The sequence below is a fragment of the Hippoglossus hippoglossus genome, chromosome 21, assembly GCF_009819705.1.
Source record: "Hippoglossus hippoglossus isolate fHipHip1 chromosome 21, fHipHip1.pri, whole genome shotgun sequence".
Taxonomy (NCBI): domain Eukaryota; kingdom Metazoa; phylum Chordata; class Actinopteri; order Pleuronectiformes; family Pleuronectidae; genus Hippoglossus; species Hippoglossus hippoglossus.
The window spans coordinates 10,369,894-10,383,386 of NC_047171.1; the positions used below are offsets into that span (position 1 = coordinate 10,369,894).

The 13,493-nt window shown below is 43.7% G+C and overlaps 1 protein-coding gene across 2 annotated transcripts in view; it reads right to left on the minus strand.

Moving 5' to 3' along the window:
• Positions 1–277: 277 nt before the first annotated feature.
• Positions 278–13,493, minus strand: part of abca12 (ATP-binding cassette, sub-family A (ABC1), member 12) — a 74,665-nt gene continuing 61,449 nt past the window's right edge. For both annotated transcript variants that reach the window (XM_034574050.1, XM_034574051.1), the window contains 13 exons: positions 12,377–12,554; positions 12,087–12,202; positions 10,170–10,332; positions 9,714–9,967; positions 8,696–8,900; positions 8,338–8,447; positions 7,463–7,613; positions 4,126–4,260; positions 3,422–3,525; positions 2,965–3,057; positions 2,706–2,811; positions 1,451–1,588; positions 278–1,016 (listed from right to left, as the gene is read on the minus strand). In XM_034574050.1, the coding sequence (XP_034429941.1) occupies positions 909–1,016; positions 1,451–1,588; positions 2,706–2,811; positions 2,965–3,057; positions 3,422–3,525; positions 4,126–4,260; positions 7,463–7,613; positions 8,338–8,447; positions 8,696–8,900; positions 9,714–9,967; positions 10,170–10,332; positions 12,087–12,202; positions 12,377–12,554 (1,861 nt within the window). In that variant the 3' untranslated portion in view covers positions 278–908. The remainder of the gene's footprint in view (positions 1,017–1,450; positions 1,589–2,705; positions 2,812–2,964; positions 3,058–3,421; positions 3,526–4,125; positions 4,261–7,462; positions 7,614–8,337; positions 8,448–8,695; positions 8,901–9,713; positions 9,968–10,169; positions 10,333–12,086; positions 12,203–12,376; positions 12,555–13,493) is intronic.

Below are 13,493 nucleotides of genomic sequence, written 5' to 3' on the forward strand. Positions count from 1 at the left end.
TCTAAATAAATACCTGCTTGCAATGTTAAAGAAAGAGGAAATTCCTTGATCTGCCGCATAATCAAATCCTCCCACCAACGTTTAATAAAATTGGTTGAGTAGTTTTAGCGTAATCTTGCTCAAACAAACAAAAAACAGACAGACAAACAGCAACGAAAATCATAACCAATAAGACTGAAATCAGCCATAATGTAAATGTGGTTTATTTCTTGTGTAGCAGCAAAATCAACGATACTCATTCAACATTAAAATCACATGAGGCAAATGAGCAGCTGTAGCATTTGAAAAATAGCTTTATTAGAATTACAAAAACTAGGCTTAATGCATTCAATGCCATAAGTAGGAGAGAGTATATTAAACATTAATTTAATTCATTCTAAAAGTTAGATATGCCCTTAGAGGAAGTGTTAGTGAGTATGGGAAAAGTGCAGAAAAGGATGTTTGTCCAGAGGACTTCATCCAGAAGGCACGATCCCATGTCCCTCAAATGAAAAACAAAACAAAACAGTCACTTGTGAGACTTTTCATGTTTGTTGTGTACTGCATTTGATTTGCTGTGGAGTCATATATAGTAAACAGTGTATCAACCACAGAGAAATAAAATCAATATTCTACATGATTACTTTTATCCTTCATAAATAACATCTGGTGAAATCAAGGTAAAAAAAAACAAATGATGTCATGTGACCAGTAACACAGGAGAAACACTTCTTCAATGTGTGCATGAATGCAAATGTTCACGTGTTTCTTGATTCTCATTACGGGTCTGATTTGATAAGGTTCCCCTTCATATCTTTAGTCGAGAGAGTGAGTGAGTGAGAGAGAGAGAGAGAGAGAGAGAGAGAGAGAGAGAGAGAGAGAGAGAGAGAGAGAGAGAGAGGAGAAGAAGATGGCAGTCAGTCAGTGCTCTATGCATCTACTGCCTCCTTGCAGTCCAGATCATCCCACTCTTCTTCTTCGCTTTGTAAAGGTATGGTCTCCATGCCAATCTTTCCCATGGCGAAGTTGATGAAGACCTGTGGAGATACAGTGACAATGTAAGAGCCATTATTCTCTCTGAGTGCCATAAATTTGAGCTAATCTGTTGGACAGTTTCCTCTGCGACCCCCCCTCTCTTTCTTGTTCCTTTGGTATCTTCCAATCCCAGAGCCCCAAAAGGGCAGAGTGGTTGAAGAATACCAGCTCTGGCTGCATATAAAGCTCACAGATTCTCTCCCCAACTCATATTCCATTTATTTTCCCTGAGGCATACCCTCTGTCAGTTTCCCTCTGCCTCTTTTAAACTTTCCTCTACTCAGTCTTTCACTCTCAGCTTTCTTCTGGCCCTGCCTCACTCCTCTCCTCTCATCTCCTGTCCCTTTTTTCTGTCCCCCGCCGCCATCCACCCGCCCCTACAAAACCTCACACTACTCCTTCTTCTCCTCCTCTGTTTGTGTCCTGTCTTCCTCACCTCATCCAGTGTGGTCTGGCTCACAGAGAAGTGTTTGATCTGCAGAGCATTCTTGTTTGACTCCAGCTGGTCGAAGATGTCAGCCACCCCTCCTGGAGCAACTGGTACGTGGTACTCCACCATGGTGGAGTGCTGGTCCTGTGTGTTGAGAGAGAATGCACAAGTACAGGGTTGAATATTCTTTAAAAACATGAAATATTAGAAAGATATACGCATGTCAGTACATATATACACAAACACAGTATTCAATATGTGTACCTATATGTGACTGGGTTCGGGCAGAGAATACTTATAACACAGCATTATTGCCTGCACCAAGAGGTTAGGTTTTTGTCTGTGTTTGCCTGTAATTTAGCAGGATTACACAAACACTGCAAGACAGATTACCATGAAACTTGGTGGGAGGATGTGGCACGTGTCAGGTTAGAATCCATGAAAACATTTTCAGTTTCTTTTTTTCAGTGCCAGACATTTTTCAGAGAATAATTCATGGATCTTGATGACAAAATTAGTCATGTCCAGGGGACTGCTGAGTGTTTAAAATTTGGTTAAGATCAAAATTAAAATATCTGGCTCTAGTGAATTTAAACATGGTTTCATGAGGCGATTGTTGGTGCTTGGCAGAGGTGTGAGCTCTCTGAGTCCCACATATTTCACATAGATTTAAACCTGCTCTACCTAATATTGTCATATTAACAATAGCCTTAAGTTTTAAACCCCAGGTACCCATTCTGTTAAATGTAAAACTAGTGGACACATTTAATGACTTGGTTTTAAACATGGAGCAGTTAGCAGCTAGAGAGCCAGACGTGTTCTCTACAGAAACACCTTCAAATTAATGATAATTTTACTCCATTTCTGTTCACCTTAACATCATTATAAAATGATAAAAATAATAATTTGCATCTTGTTCCACAGCCCCCACAGTAACCCACATAACTGTTAGCATTAAAGCTAGAATCCAGACACCAGCTCATGTAAGGGCACACTAGTGGGAGTTAACAGTGCACCTTCTGTTGATGTTTTACACAAATTAGTCAGTCCTATAATGAATGAAAAAAGAACTCCTGGCAACCAAAAGCTTATTTTAGAAGCATTTTTGCTGTAAAATATCATAAGTTAGTTAAAGGCAAGAAAGTGTTTATACAGACTCATACACATCAAATCCCACCAAATGTATTGTTACATTCTACTGCGGTGTCTGCTTGGTCTTTCCAAATACTCTCGGCCACGTCGGCCTGCTGACAAAGCTCACCTTGAGGTAAGTGCTGGGGAATCGCCGCTGCATGAAGCCAGTGATTGCCTCCGCGTCGCAGGAGGCCTCGGCCATGTACATCCTCACGGTGAACCCGCTGCCAAACCTGCACAGAGGAGATCGTACGAACAAAGCCCGGTGTTAGAACATGTCTGAGGGGTGGGGTGGAGGCCACAGTGGGGAGAGAAGAGTCGGAGGCGATGCCGGCAGTGTGGAGGGCTGCAATGGCTGGATCGGAGGACGAGCAGGGGTCACTAACCTGTTCTTAATGTGCTGCAGAGAGCCCAGGCACCGGAATTGACCTTTATCCATGATGGCAAGACGGCTGCACAGCGCCTCACACTCCTCCATGCTGAGAGGCGGCGACAAAGACAGAAAGATGAAAGGTCAAAGCAGGGCCCGTTGAGCTAATTAGCAATGCTCGCTATCACACATAAATAAATATACATTTAGTCACTATCCACACTGTCATCAACAATATACTGTGGAAAACAAGCCAATTCACTAATGTATTTATCAAATGTTAAAAGATATAATTTTGCAGTTGTATGTGTGATAAACCTCTTCAACACCGAAATTAGTGGGTATATGTGGATTTTTAAACCCTGGTAAACTCGATTGACTAATTTTCCATTTCCAGTAGAAGAGTTTGCATTTCTCCCCCCCACAATACGCACAATACGGAATGAGAAAAATATGTAGGTGGGTTTTCTAACCTGTGAGAGGTGAGGACCACAGCACATTTTCCTTTCACTTCCTCGGAGATAATTTTCCACAGGTGACGCTTGGTGCGAGGGTCCATGCCAGAGCTTGGCTCATCCTGCCGAGAGACGAGAGACGAGAGGGGGATAGCAGGGTGTGCGAAAAGGAAGAGGTTGAAGTCAAGAGCGACAGATCAAGGGGTGAGGAGATGTTAACAGAAGGAGAGAGCGTGTTGCAAACAGTGTGCAGGAAGAGAAGGAAAAACCGAGGACAGGATAAATATGAGAGTAAAAGAGTAAGAAATGCGTAATTGCAAAATCAGACAGGAGAGGGGAGGCCCAAGGTTACAGATCAAACCCAAATGGGGGAGGAAATAAAGATGATGAGTAGAATGCAGACAGAAAATATTATTAAGAAGAATTTCAAGAAATAAAAAAGGGACAGTAGGAGGAAAGGTAAGAGGAAAAAAATGATTTAATAGACATACAACGTAAAAATGAAGTAGAGTACTATTTGGAAGACTAGGCTTGGGTAAGCCTGAGCAAGCCGACTCATTAACCATCACTATACCATTAACTATATGTCAGTTCTAGTCTGTTATGTCAACGATCCTTTTCGGGAGGAGCAGTTTGGTGCAGTTAGTTTATTATGTGTTGTGTCGTGGCCAGTTAGGCGACTAAATGAGCAGCTCCAGCAGCGGGAACAGACGCTTCCTCACCAGGAGCAGGATCTGCGGGTGCCCGATGAGAGCCAGCGCCGTCGAGAGCTTCCTGCGGGTGCCGCAGCTGTAACTGTCAGTGATGATGTTCCTGTGGTAGCTGAGCTCCAGCCTCTTCAGCAGGTAGTTCACCACCTTCGAGAAATACATTGAGGATGTTGATTATACAGATAATAAACAAAATTAAATTTAAAGAACACAATAGGCAGATGGACCACAGCTTCCAATCAGAGCGGAGTCCTGTTTGAGATAAAAGCCATGCAGTTTGCTTTACCTTCTAAAGCAAGACTATGTCATATTTCCTGAGGCCACAACTAGCAAATACAGGATAATGGTGAATACTAAAAGAGTATAACAGATGCACGAGTAGAGGAGTTTCAGAAGTAACACGTGTGATCAGAGGGTAACTTTGAAATGTGTTTTCAAAGCAACACCAGTCATCAAAGAGTTTATTCATTGTAGCCTGAGCAGCCATCTTAAAACACTTCGTTGGATCCTATAAACACAATGAAAGCCCTCTCTGTAGCCTCCATATAAATCTGCTGTTTTACACATGTATGCAAGGATAATATACAAAGACATATGATCTTGTGTCAGCAGCTTTGTCAATAATAATAATAAAACATTTAAAGAAGCACCGTGTAGCTTTTACTGAGCGACAGCGCCCTCTGCAGCCACACATGGTGATTAATTCCGTTGGGCTCCGTGTCAGGGCGATTAAGTGCTTTCCATGCAGAGAAAAAACAAACCCTATCAATCTTTGGCTGTGAAGTCCCTCTCACTGAATTGAAACACAACTGAACAGTGGACATTACCCATGATGCCCTGCTTCCTGAACCAGAAGAGCTGCTGCTGTAACAAATACACCAAACTCTCTTTAAAATTCTCCATATTTCAAAAGTTTCCTTGCTGAATATCAGAGATAAGTGCTGGTTCCTAATGACTTCCAAGTCTTTTTAACTGATCTAGGGTTCCGCTTTACTATTGCACTCGCTGCACCTGAAGCTGCGACTGTATCAGACTGTATTAGACTTTTTCACAGGAGATCGTACCCACTCACCAAAGTTACAGGCGATAAGGGAATGAAAGTAGAACCATTCTCCTTATTCCAAGTCAATGTATCATCAATCTAATTTTGAAGCTGCTAAAAAGTTTCAGAATGTTGCTTTGATACAATAACATAATAAAAGGTAATAACATCTGCCTCTTCTTTTTCCTGAGAGTATATGTATTTCTGTAGAAAGCCAAAGGAAAACACCACCCAGTTATTGTGCTGCAAACTGATAATCAGCGTAGATGTGCAATGGATTTACTGTCATCTACAGCCCGTCAATAGGTCTAATGATTGCTCTGCATGGCTGAATGCTGCTCCCTGTAGTTTCATGAGCACGCGGAGGATGTCGAGCACTCATTTGTGACTCCGGCAGCTCTAAACAACACCGGATTGTCACAGGAAGTTGATTATCCATTCCTTTAATCCATCAACTGGGGGTCCTCTCTCTGGAGGACGAGGCCAGTATCCCACTCCACACACGATCCGGACACTGATCACAGCAGGAAAAGCTGGATTTACAGAAATCTTTCTTTTTCTGAGGGTGCCCTCCCCACTCCTTAGTGGCTACTTGATCTCCAGGCTAATTTTTGTTGTTGCCTCTTCAGATTCTGTCCAGTACAGTGGCACAGAAAATAACTGAGGTATCTATCAGTCTCACTCCCATACATTTTTAATGTTGTTTGTCCAGCAATGATGACTTTACTCTGCGACTTTATCTAAACTCTATCCTGTCCCGAGGCTGCAAACTTTAGAGAATGACGCAGCGTAATGTGGTGCTGGGTCAGTTTATCCTGTGTGTTAGACCACATTTTAAAGTGAGAGAAAGGAAAAGAACCTCAATGGCCCACAACCATTTCAGTCACTTAAAAATCTCTATGCTCGCCTATTAATCACATGAAATACTGGGCAGCAAATACCAGCTCATTTTCCAATAGCTTGAGGTGATTTCCCATCGGTGAGCTTAAGCCGATTTCCCCATCAGCTGGCAAGTTTGGAAGCCGGATCAATGAAGCGAGCCAATGCAATGGATCGCTTAGCTCGCTTTGATTCTTTGCTTTCTCGCTCCTGGAGGATTTGCCTATAGTGTTGATTTTTTTGTATGATTCTGAGTTCAGCTTCCAGGTTATTGGGGCACTGAGGCGGATTTCAGATGCTGTACACAAACAAACAGCAGCAGCAGCAGCAGCAGCAGCTACATTTGAACGATAAGCACTGGAAGCATAGCATAGTCCCGACTGGTTTGGATCAAAATGTTCTCTCATAAAAGCCCCTTTCTATCACCTTTGATGTAACAGCTCATTAAGCCAGACAAAACCATGTCAATACGAAATGACCCCATTAAGGCTCGTCTCATTATCCACAGCTAGGGGACTGTCAGTGGGAGACAACATAAGAGGAGCGCTATATATAACCTCATCTTTGTGAATTAGCCCAACACCCATACTGTGACCATTATAACCATTGTTGGCATTTCCCTGACCAGAGGAGGAGGAGGAGTAACAATAGCGACGACAATGATTAGAACCAGCAGGAACCATTTCTGTGCCTCGCTCGTCTCGGGTAAGTACGTGTGTACATGTGCGCATATTTGCAAATGTGTGCGCGCACTCCTGCTTCTAACATGACCGTGGCTGTCAGAGACAATCAATATTTTTTGTGCTTCTGCATCTATGCGGAGATAAAAAAACACAATAGTCAAACTCTCCCTGCATGCAATTTAGATTTGATGTGTTTTATGCACATTCCCATCCACCTCAGAGCTGTTTCTTTCCTTCTCTTTCTTTTGTATAAAAATATCAAGATGGAAAATCAGAAATCACAACATCTTTTCAATGGTTGCAGTGCAGATTCCCTTCATGTCACCAGCGGCAGCAGCAGCAGCAGCGGCGGCAGTGACAGGCAGGCACCAGAAACAAGATTGATTAGTTCTCTGAGAGATAAATGGGAAGAATGAGCATAAAGTGACATGTCGAATGAGATGCTCTCATCATCAAAGTATCGTTTAAATGCAAATTTGTCTGCACTGAAGCGTACAGCAATGGCTTAATTCTTAAGGTTGGATTGCGCGAGCTGACAACAACAGCTTCTCCATTTTGCCCCTGATAGTGCAGATTCCAGCACACATCACTCGACACTTCACACCCTCTGATTCGGCAGGCACGGAAGTATCAGCAGTTGGAAATGGATGTTTTTTGAATTTATATCTGATAATGTGTCATTTTGCACTTGTAGCTTCGAGCTGAAGCTTTGAATGGCGGCACAGAATCTGCAGCATCTCCTCACCCCTTCTCTGTCCCTCTTCGGGATGCCTCGGATGCGAGCGTAGAAGTCCAGGTGCTCTTCTCCTGTGAGCAGACCGTCCAGAGCGTCCTCCTGGGGACAGTAGCCGATGTTAATTCCCTTGCTACGGCACTCCATGATGTCGACCAACCGCCTGGGGGGGAAAAAACAAACACAGATTAAGACAGACTCTCTTGTGGCATCCACCACTGGGACCTGTTGTCTCTAGTGGGCCAATGTTTGGAATACCCACCAATGTGGCCTAACAGCGGAGCAAGAACGGGGAGCAAGGCTCTTTTACTTTCATACGAGAGCTTCGGATTCAGGGATAAGATACAGCTGCATCGTGGTAAATCCCAAACCATCATGTTCAAATTTGGTCTGATGCAAAGCAATAACACCCCTCATTTGTGGATATTTGTGTTACACAAATTGAATCTCGCCCAGATTCATTAGGCAGCGCAGCCTGGGCACCTGTAAGGATTAAATCTAAATGATGGTTTTGCCTCTGTCTCGTCCTCCATAGTGATTCTCACAGTTCATCTTTAGGTTGCAGGAATATGCCTCAAGTGTTTTTCAGACTGTATATCTATATATACTGTATTTAATATTTTATAATGACCTAACACCTCTATGTTTTCAGTGTGCAGACATGGTCTAGTGAAACTAACCAGCGCAGTTTCAGTCTATATGTGCATCAGTTCATCCTGGAGTCCAAGTGACAACTGGTCAAAATGTAATTCCCTAAAGGTATCAATGTACCAATGACGGACAACCCAAAAAACATGTCTCTGGCCACTGGCTGTCGAAGACACAAAGATCAAATAATAACATGCTTTTCTGTCACATATGAACTACTGAATGAATGTGCATCTTACCCATCCAAGTCCCTGATCTGTGCTGTGCCATCAGAGGGGCTAACATCTCCAGTCAGCATCTTGAAGGTGGTGGTTTTTCCTGCTCCGTTCACTCCCAGCAGACCAAAGCACTGTAAACAATCACTCACTTCTTAGTAACCGGGAAGCACGCGACGTTTATAAAGAACCATGATACACTGATCAGCTTCATGTCATTATAAAACTGGCTTTATGGATAAATGGATCAATGAAGGATTCATGGGTTATAACAGACTCGTGCTGTTGTCCCAAGAGCCAGATGAGTCATTAATTATACAACGGCCCCTTTTGTTATCCAACTGCCTTGTTAGTAGTTTATAATCCCGCTCCTCAGGCTCACCTCTCCTGCAGGGATTCCCACAGAGAGCCTCTTGACAGCAGGGACCTTCCTCTTAAAGTGTTGATAGATCTTGGTGAGCTGGTCGACCTGCAGTATGTCCGTGTTGGCTGCTCCGCTGGACACCCGTAGGTTCTCTGCTGCCACGTCCTCATCCTCGTCCTCACAAGCCACCTGTGGCACCGTCTTACGGCCACAAATCAAATGCCTGCAAAAGAGGGAAGAGTAAGAGGTGTTTAAATTAATGGGAATAACTGGCAGAGACTCAGAAAACGCCATGTTACATAGCAGTAGCAGTTCAGGCTTTAGTGATATATTTGGGGCACAGAGAAAGAATTTGGTTATTTATCTTTTATCATTTTGAACTTAAAGCAATTTAACTTTTCCTTAATTACTTAAAGTGGTTCTGATGCATATTCAATTCCTCATTTGCATATTCTCAGCATTTATATCTCACATTCCTATTCTGGGCTGCAAGAGAGTCAGTTTTCACATTCTGTACCGTTCGGCACATGCACTTTATTGTCAATGCACTCACAAAGCTGGATGTGTATGGGTTTTTCTTTACTTTTTTTAGTCAAGAGTTCGGTCTATTAGTTTGAGGACTATTGGTTTCACCGTGACTTATTGGTTTCACATTAAATGCTTTCTCTCAAAAACCTGCGCTTGCACTCACACAAATATACACTTTTTACATGTTTGTTCTCAGATTGCTCCTCTGCTCTTGGGTTTTTCTCTTCTGAGATTGGATTTTTTGCCAAATACCCCAACCTAAAGAATGCCGTGAGTGTGAGTAAAAGGAGTTGAAGCTGGAGCTCAGGAAATCCAAGCACAAGCAGGGTATATCCGAGTGCGAGCGTAGGGTTTGGAGTAGGAGCATAACAAAATCTAAACGTAAAATCCTCTAAGGTCCTGCTCTCAAACTGAAAGAATAAAGATAAAGATAAACCCCAAAGATTTGTAAGCGGTAGTTTGTGATCATTTTCTGGCCTCAGACGTCTCTGGCATCAGTTTTCCTTACCAGACTTTTCGCAGAAGGAACTTGTTGAGCAGGAGACGCAGCGTGAAGAAGACCACGCCTTGGATGAAGGAGGAGATGAACATCCAGCCCAGGGCATCTGTGGAGAACGGGTTCTGATAGGCGTCGATGCCGTAGCCGCTGAGGATCTGGACCTCTATGTTTTTCCTCGCCAGATACATCAGCCCGTTCCCAAAGTTAAACTGGGGGAAGATGAGGAAGGCGTAGCTCAGCCTTTCGAAGATAATCTTGACGAGCTGCAGGGGGAGAAGTTAGAAGAGGCAGAGAATATGTTAATCCTTACTTTTTCCTGCCATTGGACATGAGATACATTTGTCCTTCCCACTCCTCTGCAACTCAATATCACCAGAGCTACAAGGCTGAATTCATCAGTTAATGAACAGTCACACATTTAACTTCAGGGCTATTTAGTTCCGAACAAAGTGTATCTTGACTGACCTCAGCGTTGCGCATAGAAATTTGGCCCAGGAAGTAGAGAACGGAGGTGGACATGATGGTGTTGACACTGATGAAGAGGTTGATGCACACGTAAGTGATGAAGGCCATCTCTGCATCCTTGAAGACACCTGACAATAGATACATCCAGGGGAAGGTGGAAAACCTGAGGAATTTGAAACGTAACATAGAGTGAAAACATGCAGCCACACATGCACCTTAAAAACATGGATACGGAGAGTTTGTACTTGTCCTTCTCACAAACGCACCCCCTAAAATCACAGGACTTTGCATGTCCAAGTGAAGAGGTTCAGGAAAAATTCAGAAGCTGTGAGGTGGAAATAGGAATCAAAGAATAGCAGCAGAAGAAGGACACCACACCATGACAAGGGTAAACATTCAGTCATGACGCCAAAGGAGAGGAAGATAAATTACATCTCCTCTTATTCCCCTGCTAGCAGAACATCCTTTTCCTTCAATTTTTTTTTTTACTCTCTTTTCTTCTCTGTTCTTTTGATTGAGGTGTCTGGGTCAGCCAGAGAGAGGAGGGAAGAGAAGTGATGAAAAACTAAAAGAAGTGGGGTTTTCCGAAAAAGAAAGCAACAGACACAAACAGATAGAGCCAGACAGAGACAAAGCATCTGCGTAGCACCCAGCACCACCCAAGAAAAGGTGCTTGGTAGGCAGACTGTGGGTGCCAAGCCATGACAGGGAACAGAAGCAAGGGAGGCTGCACACCAGACCAGGTGGGTGCAGCCTGACAGATGGAGCGCTGTGATTACTCATTGCTTGGGAGGGAGACATCTGTCTGATAAATGAGGAGCAGAGCGCTGACTTGGAGCCCGAAGATTTCCGGGCTCAAGAAGAGGATCACGACGGCAACGGGAGGATTCTAAACCTCTGCTGCAGCTGGGAGATGATGAAAATCACCCCGGTGATCCAGATGCTGGAATCATCGCACATCATCGGTTCGACAACTTCCCAGGATCTACATCTCACGGTTCGATTGATTTTAAATCCTTGTGGTTAATTAGTCTCTTATTATTGCTACAAGTCCTGTTGCTTCCTGATCCCCCCCCCCGCCCTCTCTCTCTCTCTAGCGTTTTTGGCTTGAATCGGATAAACACCTTGGCAATGATTTTTCTAGCAATCTTTCAGTCCTTCTACCATCTGTCTTTGCAGGAAAAACAGCAGCGTCGTCCTGGCCCCCCTGCTGTGGATCCAACCTGGTGGTGCACAAAGTAGCACTTGCGGTAGAGGCCAGAAAGTTCAAGGGAAAGTGTGATTTGTTCAAACAAATGAGTTTGATCAAGAAACACATGATCACTTCGACTGAGGTCAGATGACTGAGGCAATCTGTCAGATTGTTGCCATTCAAATTCCTCGGATGCTGGATATATGATGAGTCTTGCAGCAGAATAAAACACTGTAAGCTGTAAGCTAAAGATTGTTCTTTGCTAAATGGAGCTCAGGATGCATTGAGGACGCATTACGTTCAGACCTGTACTAAATGCTGACCACTTGTGTTGAGATCAGCACGGATGTTAATACCAGGTCTTCAAAACTTGCACCAAACATAAAGATTGAGAATAAACCTTCAGATTCACTGCACGTAGTTGTATTGTAGGGAATATTACAAGCTTTAACAAACACTTACAGTTTTACCTCCACATAGAGAGGAAGCAAAACCAACCAACCTGCTTGTTTTCAACCTGTATGACTGTGCCACTGTTGATTTTGGTTCCCAGTTATCTGAGCTGCCTCGTTGTAAAAAAAGTTTAAGGTGCAGTTTTCCTTTAAAAATCTAGGGAAGAAAATATTTGACGGCCCGACTGTCATGAAGCAGCGCAGGCCAGAAGACAAGTCAAAATAGTGCTCTCAGTAGGTTACAGTAAATCAACATCCTCTCTATTTACTGACCCAAAGAGCACCAGGAGGAGGGTGACGGCACCCAGGTTCTGCCGATCTGTGAACGCTGGGACCTGGAAGGCTGCGATCACACAGATGGTCAAAGTCACGGGGATCATATAGATGACCTGTCGAAGAAAAGAGAGACACGATATAACAACAGAAAGGCGCATCATCATATCATTTAATTGAATGAATCTATTAAAAAGAAGAGATGTTATGAGCACATAATGCACAGTTTAACCACATTGAACCAGGTTAGCGAGGTGTTAGTCTGCAGTTTGGCGATTAGTAGATGTTACCATGTCATAGAGGAAGTTCACAGCCCAGTAGAAGGGCTCGCTGATGCCGGCGATGTGCTGCAGCCTCTTGGAGCCGCTGTGGTGCTCGTGGACTTCGTAGATGGCGAAACTGGCCGTCATGATTGAGTAACCAGTCAGCACGCACACAGCCACAAGGATCTGGAGCATCCCCTGAACACTGTGAGGAACAAAGCAGGATCGTTCGAAATAACAATGACAACACTAATTAATTATCAGGCGTCTGTAATTAGTGTGTTATCTTTCGTCTGCATTGACTGGATTCAAGTTAGTTGTTACTTTTCTTACTATAGGAAAGGCTACAGTTGCTACATCCAAGGATAAGTGTGCGAATCAATACACTCGGCTCTGCTGATTCACTGTGAATGAGGCAACCCTGTAGTAATTCTTCCCAGAGAACAATGGCCCATTTCAAAGTCCTCCTACAAACCATCATATCGTCGCCTGCTGGGACCTGACTCATTTGAACCATTGAAGTGGCTCACAATAAACTGAATCCCATTAATAACAAACGGCTGCATTAAAAGAGATGCGTGTGCCTCACCTCTGACAAGATAATAGCTGCGAAACAAACAGATGGCTTCGAGTCGAACACGACTTCGCCGCTGCATCGTCAGTATGCACAGTGGCACCGCTGCGAGGCACAATAATCCTTCTGATTCCTGCCTAGGTGTTTGGATAGAGCCTGATCTGCAGACGAGACCCCAGACAGCAAGCTGAGGCTTTGATCCGTCAGTTAGTCTTAAACCTGGTGGGCTCATTCAAACTGTCTTAGAGCAACAAGGGGTCGTTTTTATAATCTTAAAATAACAGCTTCAAAATAATTTTGATGGGACAAACTTATAATAGGGGAGAATGTCTGTCTTTGCCACAGCGCTCCCTGGTTGCCTGGAGCAACACTGTGTAACACTGCTGTACCTTGCTGGAACAATACGGCATACGTCAAACACCAGCAACTAGACTTCGAGCCAGCTCCTAGCTATGAGACAATTAGCTCGCCATTCTCAGTGTGGACATCGCGGCAGGCCAACCGCAGAGGACAAGTGGAAGAAAATGAAGAAGAGTAAAAGAGAAAGGGACAGAAAAGAGAAACTGAACA